A 27,110-nucleotide genomic window follows, 5' to 3' on the forward strand; every position below is an offset into this window, starting at 1 on the left:
GCTCTCACCATTCTCCACCTCCCCGCCCCCCACCACCACCATCAGAAGCCTTGAGATCAAAGGTGACAAAAGCCTGTCGGCATAGAGGCCGGGCTTGGCTGGGCCTACTCCCTGGCCCCCTGCCCGCCTCCCACCCACCCCACTCCCAGGGTTACATGACATCCGTGCCTTGCGAAAGCAGCTCTGTTCAAACGCCCGGGGTGGCAGCGAGCCTCTCACCCCCCACGTCCAACACAGAAGGCTTGTTCACCCCGCTGCCCTTCCAGAGACGCAAAACCAAGATTCGTTTGAACCATCTGCAACTTTATTTTAGAGCAGAAATAAGTCATTTCCTAACAATAAATATAAAAAAAAATAATAATAAATTAAGGTTCAAAAAAAAAAAATATCCAACAAAACGAAACCATTAACACTGACGGAGTAATGAATATTGTCTAAAGGGGGGAGAGTGGAAGCCCCGGCCCCCGCGCTGGGAACGCACGACTCGGGCGCCCTCTGCCCCGAGCCCCGGCGGGGCCCTCGCCACACACACATTCTCTCCACAAAGTACAAAATATATATTTTAAAAAAACCTCAACACAACCAAGCATCCTGCGAGGGCTCTGGGGAAGCAAGGGTTTGGCCCACTGGGGCTGAGGACAGGGCCTGGGGGGGTCAAGGCACTAGAGGGTCGGGGTGGGGGGAACCACTTTGGGTCTCTCCAGCTGAATTTGCTGTCTGTCTTCTTCTTGTGACTGGGCAGGGCTTGAGGCACCCTGTTCCCGTGGTCCTGGGGTGACCCCCTGACCTCCCAAAAGAGCGAAAGGGAGGCCAGTTTGGAAATCCCGCCTGTACATCCAAAGGCCTCGGTGGGGCCTCTGCCCCAAGTGATGCTGGGAACATGATGACGCCTGCTAAGTGCTCAGCTGGCTGTCCTTCACAGGCAAAGACGCCCCCGCCCCCCAGCCCGGGGTCCCTGAGTATCTCAGTTCAGGCCAAGGTGTCATCCAAGACTCCCCAAGCAGAGTCCTCAGGTTGGCATCAATACGGAATAATTAAAAATAAATAAGGTCCCTGGTGACCAGGCGCTGAGTTGGCAGGCAGGCCACCCTGTGTTTTTTTCAAGTATTCTTGGCCAAGCGGGGCTCAGATGGGGATCCCCACTGTGTTCACCTGGTCCTTGAGTCCCAGCAGGCTATAGGCGATGCGTTTCTGGTGGCCAGGCAGCCGCACCCCTATCCTCTTGATGTCGCTGTGGGTGGGAGGGAGACAGGGAGAGTTAGAGGCTGGCGTGGGAGAGGTGGGCAACTGCGGGGTGGGGGGGGAGGCGGAGGTGGGGAGGAGAGAGAACTGGGAGGGGGCCGTGGGGACCTAGGGAGGCAAGAGCGTTCTAGTTAGAGGCCTGATAGGAGGATCCGCACCCTGAAAGCTTGCTAACTTTGCCAAAGAAAATGATAGAAGCGCCGACTCGTTGAAGCAGCTCCTCCTGCCCCCCACCCCACCACCCCCGATCACATCTGCAGGACTGTCTGTGAAGTGAGCACTCTCTTCACCCTCACTTTGCAGACTGGAAAACCGAGGCTCAGAGAGGTAAAGTGACTCGCCCGAAGTCACACAGCCAGGAGGTAGAAGAGCTGGGAATCAAACCGGGCGTGAACACTGCATTCTCTCCCCGCCCTCAACCTCGGGTCTGTCCCTAATGTCCCCAGCCTCCTCCTTACACAGCACTGATGGCATTAGCAAGGGCAGGGACTCTCCCTGTAAGAGTTGCTCAAAGGCCTTCACCTAAGGTCTCGTCCCAGTCATCACTTGATTTCACCCCCTACTCCCTCCAGGTTTCCACTGCTGCTGACTGAAGATGCAGAAAATACTCGACTATCGAGGGTTGAAGCTCTGCTGGTCTCGAATGGAAGGGGCTGGCAAGCCACCTGAGGCAGGCGCTTTCCCTTTAAGAACCTCCATTTCCTCACCTATAAAATGGGATACTAGTGCCCAGCTGAAGGGTGTTAGACCACGGAAACCAGGGGCAGAGGGGGAAGGCAGCATCATCAGTACTAGAATGATGTGCCCAGGAGCCCACAGCCCCTTCGCCCCCCTTTCCATGGCTCTCCATCCCCTTGTAAAACCACTTACGCTCCCGGAGCCCTGGAGCAGGACGGTTATTGCTCTCTGGGAGTTTTCTCCTCCTTCGTCCTCACCCACCAGCCCAAACCCATGAAAACACTCAGGTTTTTATGGGCCGTCTCCTGGCTGTAAATGGAGCTAATTATATGGTGCAAGCTCCTATTTGCAATTCCGGAGACATGACTTTCCCACAGGCTCTGGGAGCCCTGGGAGAAGTGCTGAGCAGGGAGGGCAGACCCAGGTGGGTGGGGAGGGTGGCTCAGAGACCTCCAGGAGGGGCTGGTGGCTCCCGCTGCAGCAGGAAGGCCAGGAGGCAGACATCTGGGGGAACTTCCTCACCATCCGCTACAACGCCATTTCTAACCTATTCGTTCGGGGGTTGGAAAAGCAGAGCTTTCCCCATCGCTGTGAGTCTCAGGCAACACTTACTGAGAAGACAGGATCCTGGGCCCACCTCCAAACTCCCCGACCTTGAAATTCTGAAGGTGGCGGTTGGGGGGGGGCACATTTTATCAGGTTTAAGAACCAGTGGGTGATGTGAGCTATCGGAGGGCAGTGGCTGAGACCTGGTCCCCTGGGCCCATCCCGTCACCCTCCTCCTCTCCTGGGGTCAAGGGTAGGACTGGTACACGGTATGTCCTCAAGGAGTGTCTGCTGAATGAATGAATGAATGAATGAATGAATATTTCAGCAGGCGTTGAGCTTTTGCCCAAGCTGCCTCTGGCCCATCTCCCAGACCAGTGAAGTTCATCTGACAGGGTGGGAGCTGAGGTAGAAAGGAGGCAAAAGCCCTCGGCTGGGAGGCAGGAGGCTGAATTCTAATCCCAGACTCCATTAAAGCCTTGGGAAGGTCCTGTCCTGTCTCGAGGCCTTAACTGCTTTAGATGTAAAATGAGAGGCTTCGATTAGATGCTGCTGAGCCGCCTGCCCAGGCCTACTCTCTTTCACCACAAAGCCCCCCAAACCCTCCCTGCCTCATTTCCCAGCCAGAGACACACTGGCCCCAGAGCGGTCTCGCCCATCAGCTCCCATCACAGGGCCAAGGAGACACATGGCCGAGGCTCCCTTTTTCCCAAGGACTCGCAAACTTTTCCCCGGGAAATTCAAAAGCCATACCTCCCCAGGGGGTACCTACTGTGTGCTGCCCTGGGAACAAGGAAAGGGAAGTGAGAAATGGCCTCACATGTCCGATCATTCATTCACTCAGCAAACCTTCCATCTGCCAAGCCTGTGCTGAGGAGGAGACCATCAGCCCCGTCAACCTGCGTCCCTCAGCCCCTCCTAGGACGCCGTATGCCGCAGCCTCGGACACTGGACATAGGGCCTTTTGTTGGACTGAACATTTTTCTGGGGTGAAACGTCCACCACTTTCATTAGCTCCTCAAAACCATTTAAAACCTCTAGTCTAGCTAGAAACCCAGTGACTCTAAAATGACAATGTAGTGAATGCTCAAGCTAGGACAAGGTGGCCACTGTGGGACCATAGGGGAACGTGCACCCAGCCCCTTGCGGGGATGCGGGTCAAGGAAGCAGGGAGGCCACAGTTGGGGGAGAGGACCTTGAGGCCTGAACCCCAGCACCATCCAGAAAGGGCTAAATTCTCCAGAGACCAGCCCAGAGCTCCCATTGGGATCTATGGCATGTGTCGACACAGGCCTCAGGCTGAAAAAGTGCTTCGAGATCCCCACTTATCTCATTCATTTGAAATAAAAAAGGAGGCTGGGGTGGTGTGAGTCACGCAGGCTCTGGCCCTGAGCACCAACGGGCTGGTGGGAGGAGGAGGGGAAGGACTTCCTGCCTTTATCCAGGGCTTTTCAAAATACAACACACACAGACACAACCTCCATCAATACAAGACAGCCCCGTCCTTGCTCGTGGGAAAGGAATTGGCCGAAGAGCACCCCGGGCTATTTCGGGAAGGCTTTGAGAACATGTGTTTCCTGTAAGCGCTTCTTCTTGCCCTCAGCTCTGCTCACCAAGAGGAGAAGCTACTGTCCTCAGTGGGAGCCCTTGGAGAGACAAAGGGGTTCCAGGTTTCCCAGGAAAAGAACGGAGCCCAGGAACCCTGGCGTTTGGCCACGGGCCATAGGCAGAAAGCGAGGGTATAGAGGATTGAGCCCCTACTGTGTACCAGGAGTGTTATTTGTACTGTACCCATGTGAGGCCCGCAGTGGGGAACCAGAAACCAAAACTCAAAGATGGAACCTAATCTGACCAATGGCACCTGCTAGGAAGCAGCAAATGTGGGACTTAAACCCAGCTCTAACTGCAGAGCCCAAGCTTAGACCCTGCAGCTGGCTGGCAACTAAAGATATCCCGGGACCTGTCTGCCCTCTCCACATCTCCATACCTCCCTCTGGTCAGCTCTGTCCCCGCCTGACTCCCCTCTCAGCCATCCCCTGGGACTGGTCATGGCCTGATCTGAGAGGCCTTGATTAGCAGGTTGGAAGCCCAGCTGAGCAGTTGTCAGAGGTCCCAGAGAATGTTCATGGACAGGCCCAAATCCCAGAACTTGTGTGACCCAGAACCATAGGGGGCCAGGGTCATCCCTTCCATGTGGTTCCCAAAACCTCCCGAGCCCGGGGTCCATTCCCACCAGGACCTTGGACCCTGTACAAGTGAAGCCATTGGGATATAACGCTATTTTTAGAGGCACAAAAGGCTAAGAGGATAATGTCTTCTCCCTGGGGTGGGAGGAGGTGTCTGTGCCAAGGCCATGTCGGGAAAGGTCCCTGATGCTGGAGCTGGGAGGAAGGAAGAGCTCCCAAAGGCCGGCCTGACAGATGCCAGAACCCAGGGCTGGGCGAGGGGTAACTGGCACTTCTTGCCAGGCTGGACCTCAGGACCGACAGTCAGCCATGTGGGGAGAGGTGCCCAGGAGGGGTTGGCCCAGGAGGGGCTGGCTCAGGGCCCTCTCTCCTGGGCACCAGCCAGGATGTCCAAAGGCACTGGCCATTTCTTCTTGGCATCCTGGAGGGAATGCTGCCCCTAACTAGCTGTGTGGCCTCAGGCAAGCTATGTAACCTCTCAGCCTTAGTTTCCGTACTTGTAAAATAGGAAGTAAATAATAACATCTATTCAAAAGGCAAATGGGGACCTCAATTGGCGATGGCTGTGAATGGAAGCCTTTCTTTTCCCAGATTCCTGGCTACGAACTGTATGAGCTGAAGCGGGCCACGTAACCTCTCTCAGCCTCGGTTTCTCCACTAATGACCTCCACAGTCCCCAAACTCTGGACCTTGACTGACCGGGGCTAGAATCCTACTCTGCCCCTAGTGGCCGCAGAACCCTGGGGAAGGTCACTGCCCTTCTCTGCGCCCACTTCTCACCTGTCCAGGGAGAAGGCTGACAGGACGCACCTGCCCAGTTATCACGAGGCCTGATGCAAAGTGCTTGTGCACAGAGCCGGCACTCGAAAAATGCTACTGTTATTACATGAGTTACTATTACTTCCCCGCTCTGGAAAAAACATGCCAGAAAGGAGGCGGCCAGGCAGGATTGCTGGCTGCTGGCCTGGTTCTCCTCTTCCTGTGAAGTCTCTCTCCCCAGAAGAGGAGAGAGAAAGAGAAGAGAGGGGAGTGTTGGGAGGTGGAAAGAAAAGCAGGTGGGTGGTGGTGGGGGCGGGGCAGGTGGGTGGCATGGGTGGAGCCTGACTCACTCGTTGGTCATCTGCACCACCTTCTCGATGGCGGTGTAGCCGGCCGCCAGGAAGTGCTCTGTGTATTGCTGCATCTTGATGGACTCCAGCCACTCGGACACCGTGCGGAAGGGCACCCCCTCTGAGCCGCTGGTGCTGGGCAGCCGGATGGACACCCTGCAACAGGAACCGCCCGCCCGCAGGTGAGGGGGCTGCAGCACCCAGCCCTCCCTGAGCCTGAGCCTGAGCCTACGGCTCCCTGACCCGGGCAATTCACCCAGCCGCCCCGTGCCTCAGTTTCCTCATCTGGGCAACGGGAAAGTAAAGTCAGGGAGGTTCAGGGGGACAGCACGGCATGTCGAAAGCACTCAGCTGCCCCTCTACCCCTCCTGACCACGCCACCACCACCAACCACAAAAGGGCAAAACGTTGAGGGAGAGATTCAGGTTTCTACAGTCGCAGTTCCAGCCTGGCCACCTGCTACCCCTGTCTCAGTTTCCCATCTGCAAAAGGAGGGTAATTACAGGACCCATCTGTAGGTTGTTTAAATGAGTTAAAACGTGGAGATGCTGTGCGCAGCGTCTGGCACCCTTACCGTATATGCTGATGGCTTCTGTTAGTGCTACCTGAGTCACCCCACCCCGTCCAGCCTGAGTAAAGCTCACACATAACTTCTGAGCCCCTTGCCCACTAGCTCCGGCTGGTCACCACCACACTGAAGTGGCTCAGGAGTAAAACTGGGGGCTGCCATGGGACTTACCGGGGATCAAAGTCAGCCAGGGTCTTGAGGGAGTCGGGGGCCCGGATGAGCTTGTCGAGGATGCTGACGATGTCGGCGAACTTGGGGCGGCGGGCACGTTCCTGCTGCCAGCACTGCATCATGAGCTGGTAGATGGCGGAGGGGCAGTCCATGGGCGTGGGCAGCCGGAAGCCATCGTTGATGGCTTTCATCACCTGGGGAGGGGAGAAAGGGCTGGATGGTGAGGGTTGCCTTCACAGCTCGCAAACCCACACAGGCCCCCTGGGGAGCCCCAGTTCATGGAGGTGGCATAGAGGGGAAGGGGAGCCCTAGAAACAGACAGGAGAGCCTCCTTTCTTGAGCCCAACACACAACTTTCAGAGCTGCGCACAGGGCGGGCCCTAAGGGGCTGGGTCCAGAGCTCCAGTGAGAAAGGGTCCCCCGGCCCTGCTCCCTCACAGGGCACCCCAGGCAGCAGCCATGCTGTGCGCCCTGCAGCCAGCCGCCCCCCAGTCTCTGGGCGTCTGCACAAGCTGCCCCCTTTGGCTAGAGCGCTTGTGCCCTTCTTGTCTTCACCTAGCTACCTTACTGTGCTGTTTCAGCCGGGATGTGACCTCCTCTGGGATGCCTTCTAGACCTCCCGGCCAGGTGAGGCACCGGGCATGTATACACACACACACACACACACATGCATGCATCCATGGGTGCATGCACACATGAATGCACATGCAGACACACACACACACACACACACACACACACACACACACACACACACGTTTCCTTGTCCTCCTACTGGGTCTGGAATCCAGCACAAGGCCTGGCCCTCAAGAAACACTCACTGAACAAACCCATGAATGGCCTGTACTAGAGGAAAATTAGCCCCCAAAACTCTTCTCTGCCCCGCCCTCGGGGGTGGGGAATGAGTTACGGGTCTAAGTTCCGGCCCAGGGCAGGCCTGGGCAGGGCGGAGGGGCTCACCTCGTGGTTCGACAGCTCCCAGTAGGGCCGCTCGCCGTACGTCATCACCTCCCACATGACGATGCCGTAACTCCACACGTCGCTGGCTGAGGTGAATTTGCGGTAGGAAATGGCCTCTGGGGCCGTCCATCGGATGGGGATCTTGCCGCCCTGCAGGGGACCCAGGCCCAGTCACCACAGTCCCTTCCGACCAGCCCCAGTCAGGGCCAGATATCACAGTCAGGGCCCCTCCTCTGTGTGCCCTACAAGTGTTCTGGCCTCCTGAGGACCACGCCTGTGGTGTGCAGGTGCGAGGACCCCAGAGCAGGGCAAAGGCTCCCCCACCCCCCTGTGGGGACGGCCGCTCTGGCACTCACACTGGTGGTGTAGGTGGCCTCGGGGTCGTCTTCCAGCACGCGGGACAGGCCGAAGTCGGACACCTTGCAGACCAGGTTGCTGTTGACGAGGATGTTGCGGGCGGCCAGGTCCCGGTGCACGTAATTCATGTTGGCCAGGTACTTCATGCCTGACGCGATGCCCCGCAGCATGCCCACCAGCTGCAGCACGCTGAACTCGCCGTCCTTCTCCTGCCGGGGCACAAGCCGCAGCTGCCAGCCAGCCCCAAGCCCACCGGGGCGCCCCAAGCCCGCCGCCACAGGTCCCGGCCCACCACAGCCCACGTCCGTACCCTAAGGAACTTGTCCAGGGCCCCGTTCTCCATGTATTCAGTGATGATCATCATGGGTTTGTCTGCGGGGGGGCGGGCACAGGTGTAAGGGGAAGCCGTAGGAGAAGGAAATGACATGGGAAGGGGCGTGGGCACAGCTGTGGATAGAGCCCCCCGTTTGGTGGCCCTAGTGGGCGGCCCCTTTCCACCTGTGGGGTCAGGCCCCTGAGGGCCCCCCACCCCCACCTCTGGTGACAAGCCTCACATTTGGAGACAACGCCCTCCAGACGGATGATGTTGTGGTGGCTGAACTGGCCCATGATGCTGGCCTCGCTGAGGAAGTCCACCCGTTGCTTCTCTGTGTAGCCGGCTTTCAGCGTCTTGATGGCTACAGGTACCTCCTTCTTCCCCGACGCCTTCAGCGTCCCCTTGTACACCTCCCCAAACTCTCCTGCAGGCAGGCAAGGTGGCAGGAAAACCCCAGTCAGCCCGGGCGCCAGGCGCTCCCAACCCACACCAGGCTTCTCGGCAGGTGCGCCAACCTCACCTGCTCCAATCACTTTCTGCCGTGTGACGCAGGATGGATGGATCTCGGTGGTGAACTTGAGTACGGCCTGGTTGGGGTCCTCATATGTGTGGGGGTCTACATATGTCTTCAGGGGCTTCAGTTGTTCTGGAAGGAGAAGGGGGTGGGTCACACATAGCTCAGGGAGGGTCCCTGGGAGGGGTTGCCTTAGAGAAGAGGAGGTGGCTACATGACCAGGGTGCTTTGGGAAGCCCTGGGGGTGCCCTGACTGCCTCCATCTCCACCACAGAACTAGGGAGGACTTGGGGACAGCGGGGACGGGCACAGAGGGGGCTGCGACTCACCTGACTTGGAGAAGTAAACGTCCTCGGAGGACTGGCGGGTCCGCAGGCTCTTCCTCCTGAGAACCCCAGAGGAACCAAACACAGGGAGGTCAGCAGCCTGCTCTGGCCAGGAGCCTCCTGACCCTGCTCTAGTCCTGAGTGGGGGCTCCATGTGCTCAGCAGTCTGCTCAGTTGCAGAGGGCACGGGGCAGGCCGGGGCGGGGTGAAGAGGAAGTGAGCAAGCGGGCTCACTCCTTGGGATCTGTGCCCTGTCATGGCCGTAATGAGGGCTTTCCTCATTAGCGCTTCCTGGCACTTCCTGTCTGCACGTCCAAAGGAAGTGTGGACACACAGTTCATAAACAAGAGCAAAGTCAATGCCCGTTGCTTCCCAAGCCCCGTGGCGCGCCAGGAGCTGTGCCGAGCGCTTCATAGCTCATTGCATCTTCATGCCCTCGGGAGGCAGAGATGAAATCACTATCGGTCCATTTTCCAGACAGGAAACTGAGGTTCCCACCCGCCTTGAGGAGCCCGGAGCATGGGCTCCAACGAACCTGCGGTGGATGAAGAAGCCAATTCCCACCAGGATCAGGAGGAAGACAACACCGAAAGCCACTCCGCCAATCACCGCCAGGTTGCCGGATCCCTCTGAGGCTGCCGGGGGAGACCAAGTGATGACAAGGCAGCCCCCTCCCCACACCCCACATCATGGCCACACCCCAACTTGTTCCCAAAGCCCACTTTCGGGCCCCGAGACTCATGCCGGGCGCTTGTACTTGTGATGGTTCATGAGGACCTGTACTCCCATCTCATAGATGGTCAGTGAGAGGCTCTCCCCCAGGAATACAGTAGGCACCCCCCAAGTGTGTGGGACTCTTCCCACGATGAATTATTTGAACTGGGTCTACCAATGCCAGCGCTTATGTCCCTCCTTCTCACAACACTGCCCTGAACACAAGTCCCTGGTCATCGTCCCCCAGGCCTCAATTTGTCCCCCTCCCCAGGCTTGGGGCCCGACCCACACAGGGCTGTCCTGGGTCCTGGCAAAGCAGGGGAGGGCGTTTCTAAGTTCTTCGATCCATTTCCTCCTCCCAGGATGTCCTAGCTGCTCTGTTTCAGGGCCCTGGCCGGGCCCACACCCCAAGTCCCCAACTCACACAGCGTCTGGAACTCATGCACCTTGCTGCCAGCGCCCTGGCCCTCCTGCGTCAGTGCCTGCACCTGGACCAGGTACGTGGTGTCTGGAGCCAGGTCGTCCAGGGTGACGGAGAAGCCCTCGGTGCGGCGCACGTTGTAGCTGTTGGAGTCCCCCTGTGGGTGGCCGGTGAGGGGAGGGCAGACAATGAGGGCAGGCAGAGGCATCGGCTCTGTCTGCCGGAGGCCACTTCGGTGTAGCAAGGCAACTGGCCTACGTTAGCCCAGACCTCAGTTTCCCCATCTGCAGAACGGAGTTCTTCAGATGGCTGTTTCATGTGCAGCATCTATGTGACCAGCTAGCCGTCCGCTCACAGCCCGGCCCGAGCCAGCCCTGACCCTCTGTGAGTTACCTTCTTGCGGTAGGTGACCTCGTACTTCCACACGCGGCTCTGCTGTGGCGGGGGGATGCTCCAGGACACGCTCAGCGAGGTGGTGCTACGGTCCTCCAGCTTCACCTTGGGGGGCTCTGGGCAACGGGTAGAGGAGGGGTGTGATGAGCCACCTGGGGGTGGGAGGTCAGTGCCCCTAGACCCAGTCCTGTCCATAAAAAGCTCAGGCTTTTTAGACCCCCACCTGAAATTTGTAACTTCCAGCTCCAGAACACTGAACCCCAGGTCCTAGGCCCACCAGGATGGCACATTAGAGGTGCCCCGAGAGCATTTATGAGTGCGCAAATAGTAACAATGACAGCCAACTCTTGCTATATACCTTCTATGAACCAGGCACTGTTCTCAGGGCCTTACGTATAAAAATGTGTTACATCCTCTCAATAGCCCTGTTACTTCATTTTACGGGTGAGGAAACCGAGGCTCAGAAAGGTTAGGTAACTTGCCCACAGTGACAGAGCTCGGACCTGACTCCGGGGACTCCGCTTTTAACGACTGGTTGCTGCCTCTCTGAACACGGCTCAGGCAGGCCTGGGTGGCCTTCCTCCTGGAGTCCCACCTGGGTGCCACCCACCACCACGGGCCCTCACCCGTCTGATTGATGCTGACGCTCGCAGTGCGGAAGCTGCGGCTGGCCACCAGGTCTGAGACGCCGTTGCGGGCCTCTACGGCAAAGGTGTAGTTCATGTGAGGCTCCAGGTCGCTGACGGTCACGCTGGTGCGGGTCAGCACGTCCGGCGGCTCGGAGTAGCGCACGCTGGCCTCGCAGGGCCTGCACTCGCCCGACTCGGGCAGGCACTGTTCGCAGGTGACCCTGTAGACGACGTCCGTGCGGCCCCCGTCGTCCTGGGGGGGAGTCCAGCGCAGCTCCACTTTGGCACCCATGCCCACAGCTGTGAGGTAGTTCGGGGCAGAGGGCGGGCCTGTGCAGAGGGCAAAGGTCAGAGCTCGGACCCAGGTAGCCCTGGACATGTCAACCAGCATGCTGTGCCCACCTAAGTCGCCCTCCCTCACCTACTGCAAACTCACGTGTGCAGGGCGTCGGCAGCATGTCCTTCGGGGCCCGGAAGTAGCCTTCCTCACATTCGCAGTAGGTAGCCCCCTCGGGGGACGGCAGGGTGTGTGCAGGGCACTCCAAACAGGGGCTCTCGGATGCCTCGGACTTGAAGAATCCGGGAGAGCAGGCTGGAGGACACGGGGACAGACGTCAGTCAGTTCAGCCAGTTCCCACCCCAAGCGACTGTTCCACTCCCTGGCTGTGGGACCCCAAGCAAGTCACTAAACCTCTATGGGCCTGTTTCCTCATTGGTACAATGTCTTATAATGAGAAAATGCGTGGCAAGCACCTACCTAGCTCTTGCCAGGCACCCAGGAAATGCCTCATCTGCATGCTCCGAACCTTTGCATTACTACCCAATGGCTCTTGCGAGAAGCACTACACCCTTGAGCCCAGCATTCAAAGTCCAAGTCTCTTGAGCTTCCTAAGAATCTTATCTCACACCTGGCTGAACACTGGACAGAGCAAGCTGTACTTCCTTTAATCTGTGCAGACCAGCCGAATGGGTCCCCACCTGTACTTCAAGCTGCCCATGACGGTAACTGTGTCCTCTCCACTGTTTGTGTTCGGTGACTATCGCCACCACCCTGACTGATCGGCCAGACGCACCAGTTCAGGATGCCACCCCTGCAGGTGTTCCCCCCACCCCAAGACCTGACTGCCTTCCTGTTCCGGGGCTGGGTGACCAGAAAGCAGGAAAGGCCAGGCCCCCAGCGTTTTCTCTGGATCTACCTCCAGGACTGAGTCATTTCCACCACTCACAAGGGCAGCCAGGAAACAGCTCTTCCTCTCCTGGTAGCAGGTCGCATCCTGGCCAGGCTGGCTAGGGGCTCAGGCACCTGACTCCAGAGGCTTCTTCCTCCCACTGCCCTATCCTGCCCCTGCCCCAAAACCCTTCCTGGCCCTACAGGCAGGAAGCTGCCCAGACACTGTGCTGGGCTGTCACGGCTTGGGCAGCTGCTGAAATAGCCAGAATGGGGTAGGGTCACACTAGGGACCTCTTCCGCAACCCTACAATTACTGCTCCCCTCCTTCAGCTTAATCCGTGGAGAGGGTCCTGAGACATCTCCAGCCTCAGTGCCACATTCATCAAACACTCACTGATCTACTCTGCCTGCCCCTGTGCTGGGCACGGACCCTGTGATGAGACAAAGCCCCTGCACATGTGACAATATCTACCATAAAGGCGTGGGCAAAGGGCTAAAGGGATGGAGACAACCTTAGCCAGAGGTCTGAGGAGTCACAGAGGGATATTTCAGCTGGGGCTTAGAGGCTGAGTAGGAGTTCAGCAGGGCAGAAATATTGGGAGGAGTTAGGGGTGAGAAAGAACAAGACAAATACAGAAAGTCTGAGAGGCTTCGTGGACACGGACGGCCCGGAGCAGCAGGCAATGAGGCCGAGAGGTCTCCAGGGACCAGCCTGAGAAAGGCCTTAAAGCCAGGCCAAGGAGCGGGACTCTATCTTGGGGACAATGAAAGCCGTTGAAGGTTTGATGTAAAGAATTACGGCACGATCAGATCTACACTATCAAGAAAAATCATGAACCAAGTTTCCCTCCTGTTCTGTCCCCTGTGTGAGCAGAAGTGGGAAGGAGACTGGGAGTCAGGGGACAGGAATCCGAGGACCCTCATAGTGCTGGATAATGACTTTCTATTAATGACCGCTTGCAGAGGGGGCCCAAAGGCCACCCGGCAGCCTTTCTCACCCCATATCCTGCCACGCCAGAACCTCAGCACAGGCCCCTAAAGAACTTGCACATGTGCTCTAGGGGATGGGGCTTGTCCGGGATGGGGGATCCTGAGAACTGACCCCTGCTCTGTGCGGACCCTGGAGCCCTAGTTACAAACGGTGACAGCTGATTAAGCAGCTACTGCGTGCAGCTCTGGGCCAAGCACTTGACATTCACTTAGTCCTCACAATAAGCCTGTTATGCTTGGGCACTGTCATCATTCATCCCTCCTTGGAGAGGGGGAAACTGATGCACAGAGAGGCAAAACCACGTGTCCAAGGTCAGCAGGCTCCTAAGACCCGGAACCAAAACCTGAACCCAGGATGCCCGACTCCGAGCCTCTCTCCTTTCCCACGAGCATCTTAATTTGGAGCAAACAGGGATCAGCCATCCTGGAACAAACAAGCTCTAAGAGAGGAGATGGGTCCTGACCCGCTTAACAGCCTGAAAATCCCAAGACTGATTTTGGAGCAGCTGGGGGTGTCTGTGTGTGCGGGGAGGCAGGGGAGGGAGGTCCTAACACAGGTCTTTTCACACTGGGCACATGTATGTCCTGTGGGAAGAAAAGAATGGGATCAAACTGGGGGTGTTGGCTGCGGTGGCCGAAGTGGCCTCCTTCAAGCCCCCAAAGTCCTTCGAGTCTCCTATTGTATATAAGAAATCCATGTGTATTTTGCATTTCTCCTCATATCTCTTACCATATAAAAATAGCAATCTCCTCCCCCAAATCTTCAAATAAAAATGAGAAAGCTGGGCCATGTTTATACTGGGATTTCGATTCTCCCAGATGCCCTGACTTGTCTGCCGAGGGGCCTAGCTCCTGGGTAAATGCTGGCTCCAGGAGGTCTAGGCCCAGAAGAGTTGGGGTGCTCAGGGGCCCCTAGAATCACAATCGCACCTTCCCAGCCTGGGCTCTCAGGCTGGGGAGGGGCCACAAGCGCCCACAGCTTGGGCTCAGTTCTGCTAAAAGCTTTAGCCACCTGCAGACCCCCACAATACCTCCACCTCACAACCACATGGTTGCTCCCCCCAGCCCCTAGGCCTATGCCAACAGGAGGAAGTGGGCAAAGAGCTGGGTTCCATTCTTTGGCCCCAGAGCCCGGGGGTGGCCCGCCTGCTGCCGGCAGGAAAGAGGGAATTTGGAGAGATTTCCGCTGCGGATGTGCTGGATAATACAGTGAAGAGGCAGCGTCAACAGGGCATGTGCTTGCCTGATGAGAATGTGCTGCCCCCTCCTCCAACCACGGGACTCCGAGGGGCTGTCCCCGCCAGAGTGTGCCAGGGCTCAGGGGCCCCAGGGTTCATTTACAGGACACCAGCAAGCTCCTGTGTCTACCTGACTTTGCCTGATTGGATTTCCAGGCATTCTGGGCAGTCAAGTGGGGACAGAGGTCACACACATTTGGTGTCCACACACACTCACACAAAGCCACATATACGAAATACTCATTGTCCCTTAGCCGACCAGCAAAACTCCTGTGCATCCTTCAATACTCAGCTTGTGTGTTGTAGAGCGTCTCGACACAGCCCTCCCAGACTGTCCAATTTCTGGCCCCTTTCTGCCCCATTAAAGCATCTATTACTCAATCTTATGTTTACCAGCTAGAACTTGAGCACTTCCTATGTGTCTGGCACAGCGCTGGGTGCTGGGCTACGATGGTGTGATAGATAAACACTGTTTCTGCCCCAGGGGAATTCAGAGCCTGGCTTTAGTGCTTCATTTGAAATTATTTCTGCACACATTAGGAGCCTCTATGAGACTGGAAGCTCCTGGAGAGCAGGCACGGAGTCCAACTGATCTGTGTCCCACGGTCCCGGCCCAGAGGCTGGCATGCAGTAGGTGCTCAGCTAATGTTTGTGAATTGGATGGATGCACAGATGGATGGATGAGTGTGTGTGAACGGCAAAACAAGGTGCACATTTAACATGCTCTCTAGGCCCACAGATGTGAGCAGGGTTTCAGTGACCAGGGAGACCCTTTGGGGTGGCATACCAGGACACCCACCTGCCTGGCAAAAGAGCCTGGTTTGGGCCCAGACCGCTCCGAGCAGGGGAATTAGGGCACAGTGGCTGTGCTCCAGGCTGCACCCCGGTTTTTCCAGTTCCCGGTGCCTGCCCCTCAGGTGGCAGCGTGGGGTGACTCAGGAACAGACGCCCTTTGGCATGACGCAAATCCAGTCTCTGGCAGAGCCCCTCCCCCCAGGCCCAACCACTAGCCGGGCCAGTGGTGGCGAGGTCGGAGGGTTAAGATTTCGTGGTGGCAATTCACCTGGGTCACCTCCCCAAGCCCGTACCCCGCTGGTGACCATGCATGCCACCTAAGCCTAAGGATGCAGAGCGTGGACTTTGTCTCCTGCCCTAGCAGGCAGCAAATGGCAATCTATGAGTTACTGACCCAGCAAAGGAAGGTAAGAGGTAACTCTGGCCCTGGTGGCTTCTTGCTCCCCAGCAGGCCCTGTCATCCTCACAGAAGCAGGCGTCCGATGGCCTGGTTGCTGGCAGCACCTTGCCCCTTTCACACAGGCCCTGGGGAATTATCTTGGGGCATATTCTTCCTTCAAGCCATAATAAGCACAGCTACCTCCCCACCTCCTGCTCCCCCCTTCCACCAGCCTTTTATCTTCTGTTTGCTTTCCCTAGCCGCCTTCCTTCCTTCCTTCCGTTCTAGGGACCCACTCACCTCCGGGGAGAGCGGGAGGGGCCGCCCCAAGGAGCTGCCAACACCTGAACTGGCCCCCAGCATGAGCTACGGGTGGGGCAGACCGGGTATGGAGTAAGGGCCCCGCATGCCCCAACGCCTGCAGGCCAGAGGGAACTCCACAGAATTGAGGTCCGGTGGCACTCCCCAGGGAAGGGACTAGCCCCAAGAATCAAGAGTACACAGAGCCCCCAGTGTGAGGATCAGCCATGTCCTGACAGAGCAGGGCCCCCTGCCAATAGTCCCCGTCACAGTCTAAAAACTACCTTAACCAGAGCCATCTCCTGCCCAGGGGACACCTCCCCTTCAGCTATGGACCCTAGCTTAGGCTTGGGCCACTCAGGATGCCAGAGCTGGGACCCTGCCCCTTGCCATAAGTAGTGATGTCACATAGTCACCAGTCTGCCAAAGCCATCCAGGTTCTCAGACTGAGCCACAACAGAAAGTTACAGGAGGTAGACACTGATCACGGAGGCCCAGAAGGGACTCACCAAGGTTACACGGCTTGTGCGTAGGACAGTGGCAAGTGGGGACAGGGTACTGGCTTCCTCATGCCAGGCCCCAGACCTTTTTGTCACTGGTCACTGTTTCCTCTCTCTGGGCCTCAGTTTCCTCATCTGTAAAGAGCCCCTTTGGGTTGTTTATGAAGACAGAAGAAAATCTTGTTTGTGAAATGCTCACCATGATGTCTAGAATGGGTGTCCCTAAGAACCAGGGCTGGAGAAGCTGGAGTAGAGAGGAGACGTCCGTCCCTGAGGGCCAGAGCTCCTGAGGGAGCAGGCCACCTGCCAAAGCCGCTGGCCACCTGCTCACCTGGCCAACAGTCCCCTTGGCCGAGGCGCCAGCCGGGGCCCCGCCGGCTCAGCTGCCGATGCCAGCACAGGAAGCAGAGACGAAAAGGGAGACAAAGCCGCCCCTGGGGAGATGACGGTCAGCCTGAGTGACTCCACTGTCCCCCAGGCAGGGCGGGCGGGCGGGCAGCGGGCTGGAGTGAAGCTGGCTCATTCCTGACATAGCTCACGAGAGCTCTCTGGGCAGCGTGCCCACCTGTCCAACCTAGCACCTGGGAGGTGCCTCCCTTCCATTGTCCATTTAATTCTTTCTTGAGCTCCAATCTTCCTGGGGAAAGAACCGTGAGGAGAAACGAACTCTGGGAATAACCTAGAGCAGGTGCTGGGTGACCTCAGGGCTCAGTTTGTCATCAATAGAAGCCCCGATGGGAGAATTGGGTCTACGGCCCCATGGGAGAATTCAGATCCACAGTTCCATGGCAGGTCAGGTGGCGGGGGGTGAAGGGGGGTGCAGACCCTGCACCTCCCTCTATTTCTCCCTCCACATGCTCGGTAACAGCCCCCCAGTCACCCCACGTCCTGTACCAGGACCCGTTATCCCGGGGCTGCCCTGAAGCAGGTCCCAAGGCCAAGAGCTGAGTCAGGGATTCCAAAGGAACTGGTCATTTCCCGCCCCATTTCCTGCCCCCTCCTCTGGCCGGGAGGTTGCTATGTGGCCCGGATTCAAGTGCTGATACAGTGTGACTCCAGGTAAGTCTCTGAGCCTCTGTTCCCTGCCTGTTAAACGGGGTGGATAATAGTTTCTACCTCGCACATAGGCGGTGCGAAGTCAGTAAGAGCATCCGGATAAAGCATTTGCCCAGCTCACTCCTGCCCTCAGCACTTGTCTCCGGGAGTTACTGTTATTCACTCCATCGGCATCAGAGTCAGAGGCTGCTGGGAAAAGTCTGGAGGGATAAAGAGAAGCCGGGCTGGAGGTTCCCTGCCACACAAAGGGCCCCGAAAGCACAAGGAAGGAAATTCTGGTGGAGGGACCCCGAGGAAGAAAAGCAGGGCAACAGGTGGCTGGCAATGAGAGGATCCCACCAGTGAAGTCAAACATTTCACTCTTAGAACCGAGTCCTCTCTACTCAACCCAGAGCCTGCTAGCTCTCCACAAACAAAGCCCGCCAGACCCCTGACCCCCCACCTCCGGGGGAGGGAAGGCTGTCCCAGCTTCCCGCGGAGACCCCTCCCAGCCCCAGCCTCCACTTATCTCTGCAGGGCCTGAATCACCAGCCTGTGGAAAGTTTTCAGCTGCCCCTGACCCCCCACCCCCGCATTCTTGTGTGAGGAGGTAATGTGTGTGGGAGGAGTTTGCTGACCCACTGGGCGGCTGCAGCCCCCACCTCAGCAGTCATTGTCTGGAACAGGGAGTGTGCACGGTGGCGGGTCACCTAAAAAGGGGACGCCAGGGGAAGGGGGACTCTGAGCCTCAGCAAAGGGGAGCTGGAAGGACAACGGGGCGGAGGTAGGAAGGGTCGGCAGGGAGAGGATACCACAGGAGGATGGTCTACCCCGCAGGCGTATGAGGCGTATGGCCGGACAGGCTCTGAAGGAACACCTCACCCGGGGGTTTGCAGACGGTGTTAAGCAAGGGTCTGAGGATTTGTTTTGGGAGGCAAGTGGGGCCTCTCAGAGAGGGCTTCGAGCTCCTCCAACACTTTAATCTATTTCATAGGTTGCAGGATCCACGGCTAAAACCCAAGTATAAAGTCAGCTGTTCTACCTGAACTTTGCATTTTATTGACTAGAAACCTGAAGCCAGGGGGGACGAGAGAGTTACCCAAGGTCAGTCATCCAGTGGGAATGTGCAACTGCAGGGACTAAACCCCCAATTTCTCAACACCCCACTTATCTCAGCAAAGAAGCTCCCAGAGAAAGCAGATGAGCTGGCCTTCCAAAGGTCGGCCTGCATTCCACAAATGCCCTGCCCCACAGGCGTTTCCAGAAAAAAAAAAAAAATCACCCATTGAAAAAAATCCACGTTGCTGTAGAGATTTCCGCTGTCACAAGCCCTGGCTGTGCCAAGCCACAGCCTCCCAACGGGAGCTCGCTAATGCCCAGGCCCCGTTCCCAGAGAGTGTCTGGTGATTTGGCTTCCTCTCTGGGCTCAATCTGTTGTCAGTAGAAGCCCGTATGGGAGATTCTGGGTCTGTGGCCCTGGGGAGGGTCGGACGTGCGGGTTCGGGGGCAGACCCTGCGTCTCCCTTCTCCCCTCTTCCTCTACGCAGGCATTTTTCTAAAGCTCCCCAGGTACTTCTCACGTGCATCCCGGGAATGTGGATTCTGGGTCCCACTCGCTCACCTCCACGCGCAGAAGAGGAGCGTGAGACCCAGAGAGGTTAAGGGACTTGCCTAAGGTGAGTTAACGCAGTGAGCTAACAGAAATGGAACTAGCTCCTGGGACGGTACCAAGTGTCCACAGTGCTGGTATATAGTAGATACTTAAGACATTCTTGTGGGATGAATCAAAAATAACAGCTTAAAAGCACTTATGTGTCAGACACTGACCTAAGCACTTTATGAGCATTAAGTCATTTGATTATCCTACCAACTCTGCAAGATGGGCACTGTGCTCATCTCCATTTTACAGATGAGGAAACCCAGGCACAGAGAGGTTAAGACACCAGGTTAAAGTCACATGGCTACATGTAAAGCTGGGATTTAAAGCCAAGCTTTCTTGCCCTAGAGTCCTTGCTCGTAACCTCCATACTATACGGTTTCTCAATTCATTCATTCTCAATGAATAAGCGAATCCGGTCGTAAGAAGCTAAAGTCCAGGAAGGCCCTGCTAATTCCACTAACAACCGCTGCATGTCACAGCAGGAATGACCTTACCAAGATCCCACAGCTCCAGAACCAAGACCACGGCCTGGGAACACAGCTTCCCCCCCAGCACCCGCTTGCCTTGCCACCCCTGCCCTGCCCTGTCACTCACCCTGGCAGGCGTCCTCCACCTTCTCATAGCCCGCATGGCACAGGCACTGACCAATGGGCACCAGCCACTCGCCGTCGACCGCGCAATGCATGCGGGGCTCTTCGCCCCCGGGCGGCACCATCGCGTGGTCTACGCAGGTGCCAGCCACAGTGGCCAGGGAGGGTGCGTCGGAGCCCGCGATGGTCTCGGGGAAGTGGGCCAGACCCTGCACCAGCTTGGGGCACTTCTTGTAGTAGACGCGGACAGAGAGCAGTGCCACACAGGCGCCGATGTCCTGGAAGGCCAGGTAGAACCCCTTGTGGCTGAGCGGCCCCACGGAGCGCTCCTCCACGTTTAGCTTGACTTGGCGGGCCTCAAAGTCACTGCTGACTGTGATCTCGTCAGGTGCAATGGTGTCGATTTTTTTGAACTGGCGCTTCTGGAAGTTTGTGCCGTAGTCCAAGTCCGACTCTGCGTAGTAGAGGTTGAAAGTTTCCTTGCAAGAACTGGCGCCCCCGGGGAAGCTGTTGCAGTCACGCACGGTGAACTTGAGCTCGATGAAGATGCGCTCGGCCTCGCCGCGGTACACCCAGTTGGTGCGCAGCCAGTTGTCCTGGTCGCCAGACACCACATTGCACACGGAGTACATGTAGATGGGCATGTCGTCCATGATGTTCTGCATCAGGTCCCACTGCACAGGACCGACAGGACAATTAGTGTGGGCAGGCCCCGGGGGGAAACCGAGGCCCAGAGGCAAAGCCCGGGGGGCAGAGCTCCGCATCAGGAAGACGATTTTTCATTTTCTGCTGTCCTTTCTACAGGAGAAGAAACCGGGGCCCAGCGAGGGGCTTCATGTCACCCACACACGCTACAAGTGCTGAGCCGGAAGCTGTCTCCCTGCTGTTTCTGACCCCAACGTCCAGGTGCTAAACCTCTATGCCAGGCTGTGAGCCGGGGGCAGAGACTAGGAGCCCCATGTAACCTCGAGCAGATCACTAAAGCTCTCTGAGCCTCAAAGTCCACACCTGTACACGGAGCTCGAGACCCATGTCAAAGAATTGCTGTGAGGGTAAACGACAACGTCTACAGAACGCCGAGGGCACTGCCTAGCAGGGGCAGGATGAGACAGCTGTCATGCGAGACAGCTGGCATCATCGTCATCATCGTCATCGTCATCGTCACCATTCACCGTGCCTGCGGATACGCAGATGAGTGTGAATGGCAGGGGAAGAGGCTAAGTCTGAAATAACAGATGATCCTCTATCATTTAGGTTTTGATTTGGGGGCAGATAAGTGTCTATCCGCCCCTCACACACACCCAGAACATAGCTCAGCCTCCTCCAAAATTTCTGAGGTTGGGCCAAGTGTCCCCCTCTGGCTCCCACGGTCTCTATGTCCTCTTTGTCACAGCACATGGCACCTATGTAGGGACACCTACACCTGGCTTCCACACTAGATTCTGAGCTCCTTGGGGAAGGGAGTATGTCTCATTCACTCTGCATCCCCAGGAACCACCTGGAACAGAGCAGGTGCTCAGCAAAGTATTTTTTGAATGAATGAATGAATGAATGAATGAATGAATGAATGAATTAAAGCAGAGGGGCTGAGGAAACAAGCCTGGGCTGCAGGCCAGTGTCTGGCCAATGCCTCAAATGCCCTTGGGCCTCAGTTTCCTGCTTCTTGTAATGACCAGGTTGGATTAGAAGGTCTGGCCCCTCCCGGCCAGACATTCCGGGATCCTGGAAATCCGCTAGAGCTATAGCCAGACCTCCTCAGAGCTAAGGTTACCGGGGACAAGCACCAGGCTCACGCAGATCTGGCCAGCAGTGGGAACGGTCTGAAGTAGCCTCCTGGAGACACACTTCTCCCTGGCTCAGGGCCTCAAGACAAACTCATTGTAAAGAGGGAGAAACTGAGGCCCAGAGAGCAGCAGTTTCTTCCCCAAGACCATCCGATAGTCATGTACAAAGCCAGGGAAAGGACACTAGTGTCTTGTCCACCAGCCCCGGTCATGGCAGGGCGGGTGGACAGAGGGGAGGACACTCGGATGGGGATGAGGCAGAACAAACCCAGGCACGAGCAGGAAGGAGAAGCAACAGCTGGGGGAACGGAGAGAGGGGCCCGGAGGGAGAAAATGGATTCGGTTCCCCGGGGCTGTGGGCACCTGGGAGCCACTGTTCCCTGTCTCTCCCTCATCCCTCACCACCTGGGCTGGGACCTGAACCACAGGGGGAGCCTTTGACCCCTTCCCTCCCAAGAGGTGGATGGAGGGAACCAGACAGGGTCCCCCTGAGACCCTCGGCCCTCTGGGGCATCCAAGGTCGCTGCTCGGCCAGGGCCTTCGGCCGTCTCCCGGCCCTTTCTTTCTGTCCGACTCCTTTCCTGCATTCCAATCCCCAGCCCACCTAGCCTGGGATGGCCGACTCTGAGCCTGGTGTGAGAAGCAGGACCCTGAGCTTGAACCGTGGCTGAGCTGTTTGATGCAGGCTGGCCCTGTCCTCCCGGGGTCTCAGTTTCCCCATTCCCATGTCTCCGCCTGACACTGAAGGCTTACCCCTTTGCCATATGGGTGTGTGAGCCATCCGAGTTCCCCTTTAGCTGCGGCAAAGTCCAATAGTACAACTGGAAGAGACAAGAGAGGAGGCCGGTGAGCTTGGGGATATCTCCACGGGTCAGGCCATGGTGGAAAAGGTGAGAGTCCCCCACGGGAAGCCGTCCCAAGAGACATGGATGGCTTCCTCAGCCCTCAGAGAGAGACCCCACTATATCCAAGAGAGCTGTCTTTGACGAGTAAGAAAACAGAGGCCCAGGGAAGGGATGGGACGCAGTCGAAGCCGCGCGGTAGGTTCGGTGAGGTCTAGGTCTCCTGTCTCCCAGGCCACAGCTCCAGCCACACACCCCCCCCCTTGGTCAGCCCCCGGCTAGGCAGAGCAGGGCAGAGCTCAGCCCAGCAGGGGGACAGCAGCTGGGCAGAGAGCTGAGGCAGGCAGGGCTGGTAAGTGACACCGCGCCGCCCCGTCTGCCTCCTGGAACAAGGCTTCTCGGCAGCACGTCGCTTGCACCCGGGCCTTGGGGGCCCTCGTGTCTACTCCTGTCCCATCTTCCCCAGCGTGAAATACCCCCAACCCCACCCGGCCACATAGCACACACGTACGCTTACATGTACGTACACACGCGTCTCGTGAAACTCCCAGGAGAGAGGGCTGTGAACAGGTGGGAACAGCTCCAGGGAGGGGCGGGGGAACCAGTGGGGGGTGTCTGGAAACCGATCTGCCCACCACAAAAGCCACAGATCAGGCGGGATAAAGTCATGAACCGACAGGGGCCTCTGGGAAGGGCCCAAAGATACACACAGCTGGCGAGGTCCCCTCCTTGAGAGAGTGGCTTCTGCTGCCCCTGCTCCTCACACCCGGGTCACTGCCCTGCCAGGGACGGAATCCTCAGAGGGGACTTCCAGGCCCAGAAGGACCAGGTGCCAGGACCATGCTGTCCCCAGAGAGGTATCTGGAGCCTGGGGGAGGGATACACTACCTGCGGGCGTCCCTAGATTTAGTCCTGCCCTTGGTCAGTTCCCATCGCTCCAGCCTGGCTCTCTGCCAGGCTCAATGGTGGCAGCCAAGACCCAAGACCCTGCGTACTGCCCCTCTGCCGCTTCCAAGTACAGTCCAGGTATCTGCCAACAGGTGCCAGCCTCCCTGGAGGGCAAGGAGATTGGGGCGACTAAGGCATGGAACCTAAGCAAGGTCCCCCGATTCAGAGCGTAAGGCTCTAAGGTGGCGGGGGTCAGGGGCCGAGTACTGATTCCCTCTGGACCCTGGAGCCTGAGGACTGGCAGTCAAAAAACGCGGCATTCCTCAAGGCCAGGACTTGGAAGAACAACTCATGGAGTGGAACTCCAAGCAGGCAGGGCCTGGGTTGGGGTGGGTCATCGAGGGGCCTGAGAAGAGTCTTAGGAAGCCTTTCCTACAGTCAGACTGCCTGGCTCCCCCGAGCTGAAGGCCTGACAGTGAGGCTCTGCCATCCGACCCACTGACCCGGGCCGGAGCTCTCTTGGAAGGGTCCAGCAGCCCAGACGGGGGAGAGGAAGTCCGATGTGGCACCAGCTTCAAGGCCGTGGGGTAGGGGAGGGTGGCTGGGGGCTCGGAGGAAGGGGCAGGGATGTGTTCGTACATGCCCAGGGCCCAGGCTTGGAAAACTCACTAACCTCTCTAGCAAATGGAATGTCCCGGCTTACACAGGAAGGAATCTGGGGTTCCGGGCTCCAGCTGGGTAGGTGGGAGGACAACAGTGAGTGCTCCTCACAGTCCTCCACACCCGGCTCCCCAAAGGGTAGGAAGCTGCAGTCCACACCCAAGGGAGGGGGGCTGACGGCTCCCAGGCTCTGAAGGGTTAACCTGGCACGGGGGCGGGGGGGGGGGGACCCCTGCCACCCCTGCCAGAGCTCACGCCCCTTCCAGCCCCAGGGCTGGCTCAGAGAGGCATCACAGGGCTCAATCGGAGAAGAAAAGAAGCCTTCACAGAGGAAGGGGCCCCCTCCCAGGGAAATTCCCTAGAACCGATCACCAGGAACAGGAGAGCCCAGCCCTGTCCCTCCACCCTGATGCCGGTGCGGCTCTCTCCCCTGCGCTCCCAGGGACTGAGGAGCCTGCTTCCCTGGAAGGGGTGGGGGCTTGGGAGCCCTTCAGCTGCCCCCGAAGGCTTCACTGAGAGGCCCAGGCTAGGCGGGACTCACCCGGGAGCCCCCTATCCCTCGCCCCGCCCCTAAAGCCTCCTTCTCTGCCCTAAGTTCCATCATCCATGTCATCCTCTCAGGTTCATACTGTTTTACTCGAATGCAACACTGCCACCCACTTTCCTAGTGTCACCTCCCTGTTCCCCACCCCTCTTTAACCAAGATCGGCTAAAGGGAGAGGCAAGAGACTGGGGGGGGGAGGGCGGGAGGGAATGAAGGGAAAAAGTACACTGGGCTCTTACAGAATCAAGAAGCCAAGGACTTCCCAGGCCTCCCGAGCACACTCCGGGCCTTTCCCACCACCCGCCTCCCTCGAGCCAGCACTCCCTGCGTGCGCCCCTGCCCAGCTAGTCCCGAAACCACAGGGCAAGGGGCCCTGGGCTCTGGCAGCCCAGGAAGCCAGATGCTCAGATCTGACCCCCGCTGTGTAGAGGGCCCTGGCTGGTGAGGGCTTGGGCCTCTCTCGGTCTCTCCTTTTGTAAAAAGAGGACAGATTCAGTGTCCATTGGGAATCTAACAGACTCCCTCCGAGTCTCCAAATACAGCCTCGCTCCTCTACCCACAGGGAAGGGGAGAGAAGGGAGAAGGAAAGGGAGCCTGGATCCAGGGTGGAAGGGGCGTGCATGTCCACCTCTCTGCTCCCTGCTCCACAACCCACCCTTAGGCAGCTCAACCACATCCAGCCTGAATCCCATAACAAACGAGCAGCTGCCGGCTGGGCCATCGCTTCCCCCTCCCAAAAGGCACAGCTCCCTAAGCAATCGTTCACAGGGGCTCTCAGAGCCTAAGCCAAAATATTCCTCCATCCCAGGCTTTGCAATGCACAGCATTTTCCTCCCAATTCCTATGGAAGTAGGGGGCAAGTCATCTAGGCTGGGGCAGGGCTCAGTTTGGGGGGCACAGGGACAAGACAGCTCCAGGAATCCAGGCCAGGGACTGGGGCTACAGCCTAACAATCACCCCAAAGAGTAAGTCTCGCTTAAGCACCCCCCCACCCACCCAGGGCGGCCTTCGAGAAAGGCCTGCAGTGAGTCCAGCTATCTCTTCCCTTCTCTCCAGCCGCAGCTCCCCAGGAAGGGGAAGGACCAAAAGCTGAGTGGTGGGGGGTATTGAGGGTCCCAGAAATCCCTACTACCCACTCCTGCACTTTGGGACCAGGAGCCCTGACCCATCCAGGGACTGGGACAGGATGTGGCCCCCTACCACTGCCCCCAACGGTTCCAGCTCTGGCCTCTTTCCCACCCAACTTGGAAGAGTAAAACCTCCCATCTCGGTTTGGGAGGTGGAAAAAGAAGGCAAGGCTCAAGGAAACTTCTCACTGGGCCAGGGTTTCCTCCGCGCTTCCCCCTGGTGGAGCCTGCGGAAGCCTCGCTCGGCCCAGGCCAGCCGGCGAAAACTCGTTCTATCGGAAACTGAAGCCGGCCTCCGCTGGGTGGACAGGAAGGTCCTCTTGCCTCTGCCACCGGCAGGAGCCCCCATGCTATCCACGACCCTAGCTGAGGGGCCCCCATCCGCAAACCTGCCAGCCCAGAGCACAGCCTGAGGGCCCCTCACCCAGCCCAACTCGGGGAGAGCCAGGGCGGGGGTGGGTGATTCAGTCCCCGCCCCCCGGGTGCCCGGACTCCCTGGTGGCCCTGGGGTGATGGCTCCACACCTCGAGAGGCTGCGGCCCCACCTGCCGCATTTCCTCGTTCTGAGTCACTCCTTGCTCAGAACTCTTGATTTTGGGACTTCCTGTCCGCACCCGCGCCCGCGAACCTGTCCCCCGAACCTGTGAGCGCGAGGTGGGAAGGACCGAAGGCTGCGCGTGGGCAAACTGACCCGAAACGCCCCCCACGCTCTGCTCCCGGGCTAGAGGCAAAAGGGGCGTGGAGAAAATCTCAGGGCGCGGGGACTTCTGCAGCCGGCTCCACTCCAGCCGAAGAGCCCCCTCCCCAAAATGAGGAGGATCCACAGAAATGCCTTCTCCGCAAAGTCAGGGCAAGCGGGTTAGTGAATTCAGGTCACTAAGAAGCTGAGTCCGCGCGCGGAAAGCCCCCAGGCACCCAGGTCTCCAAGGGACCCCTTGTCCCCGTCGGGACGCGTTCCCGAAGCTGCCGCCCGGGCTGCAGCAGCGTGGCCGTTTGTCGCTTCCCCTTCTAAGTGGTCTCCGAGCCCCGCTCTCCTGGGCCGCCACCCTGAGTCCCTGAAGCCCCTACATCACCAGGCGGGGGTCCCAGTTTAGTCCCGATCGCAACCCGGTTGCCCTCCCCACCTCAGCACGCCGGACTGGGCGGCGCCAGGTCGGTTTCCAAAGCCGCACGCGTAAAGGCGCGCCGGGCTCCGGGGGGCGCGGAGGTCCGGCGGTCAGGCCGCCCCGGCTGAGCGGGGCCCGGGCGGCCGCCGCGCGCACACTCACCTTCCATGCCCTGCGCCGCAGCGGCGCCCAGCAGCCAGCCCCAAAGCAGGGCGAGGTAGGCGCGGGGCGCACGATGCTCCATGCCGCGCTCCTAGCTCTCCACGGTGCCCGCTCCCGCACGCCCGCACGCCCGCACGCCGGCCTACGTGTCCGGCCCTCGCCCGCTGACCGCGCGCAACTTCTGCACCTCTTGCCGGGAGTCTTTAATG

General features: G+C 58.3%; 1 protein-coding gene across 2 annotated transcripts; it reads right to left on the reverse strand.

Moving 5' to 3' along the window:
- Positions 1–282: 282 nt before the first annotated feature.
- EPHA2 (EPH receptor A2) lies at positions 283–27,110 on the reverse strand. Of its 2 annotated transcripts, none has more exons than XM_016128396.2 (17): positions 25,823–26,140; positions 22,326–22,393; positions 19,793–20,462; positions 11,567–11,722; positions 11,128–11,460; positions 10,502–10,617; positions 10,112–10,265; positions 9,509–9,608; positions 8,977–9,032; positions 8,654–8,779; positions 8,372–8,557; positions 8,128–8,189; positions 7,817–8,026; positions 7,461–7,610; positions 6,501–6,694; positions 5,762–5,917; positions 283–1,231 (listed from the first exon to the last, which is right to left on the reverse strand). In XM_016128396.2, exons 1-17 carry the CDS (start codon positions 25,980–25,982, stop codon positions 1,126–1,128), a joined length of 3,003 nt encoding a protein of 1,000 aa, XP_015983882.2. In that variant the 5' UTR covers positions 25,983–26,140; the 3' UTR covers positions 283–1,125. The 2 variants fall into 2 exon arrangements, with proteins under 2 accessions (XP_015983882.2, XP_015983883.2); XM_016128397.2 differs by lacking the exon at positions 25,823–26,140 and adding an exon at positions 26,902–27,110 and having other exon boundaries at positions 1,126–1,231.

Source organism: Rousettus aegyptiacus, unplaced genomic scaffold, assembly GCF_014176215.1.
Source record: "Rousettus aegyptiacus isolate mRouAeg1 unplaced genomic scaffold, mRouAeg1.p scaffold_m13_p_1, whole genome shotgun sequence".
NCBI lineage: Eukaryota > Metazoa > Chordata > Mammalia > Chiroptera > Pteropodidae > Rousettus > Rousettus aegyptiacus.

Coding starts and splice junctions, on each gene's coding strand:
- EPHA2 (XM_016128396.2), bottom strand. CDS start 25,982: ATGGGGGCTCCTGCCGGTGGCAGAGGCAAGAGGACCTTCCTGTCCACC. Junction 11,723..19,792: donor GGTGGAGGACGCCTGCCAGG/GTGAGTGACAGG, acceptor CGTGTCCTCCAG/CCTGCTCTCCCGGATTCTTC. Junction 9,033..9,508: donor GGCTTCTTCATCCACCGCAG/GTTCGTTGGAGC, acceptor TGGGGTTCTCAG/GAGGAAGAGCCTGCGGACCC.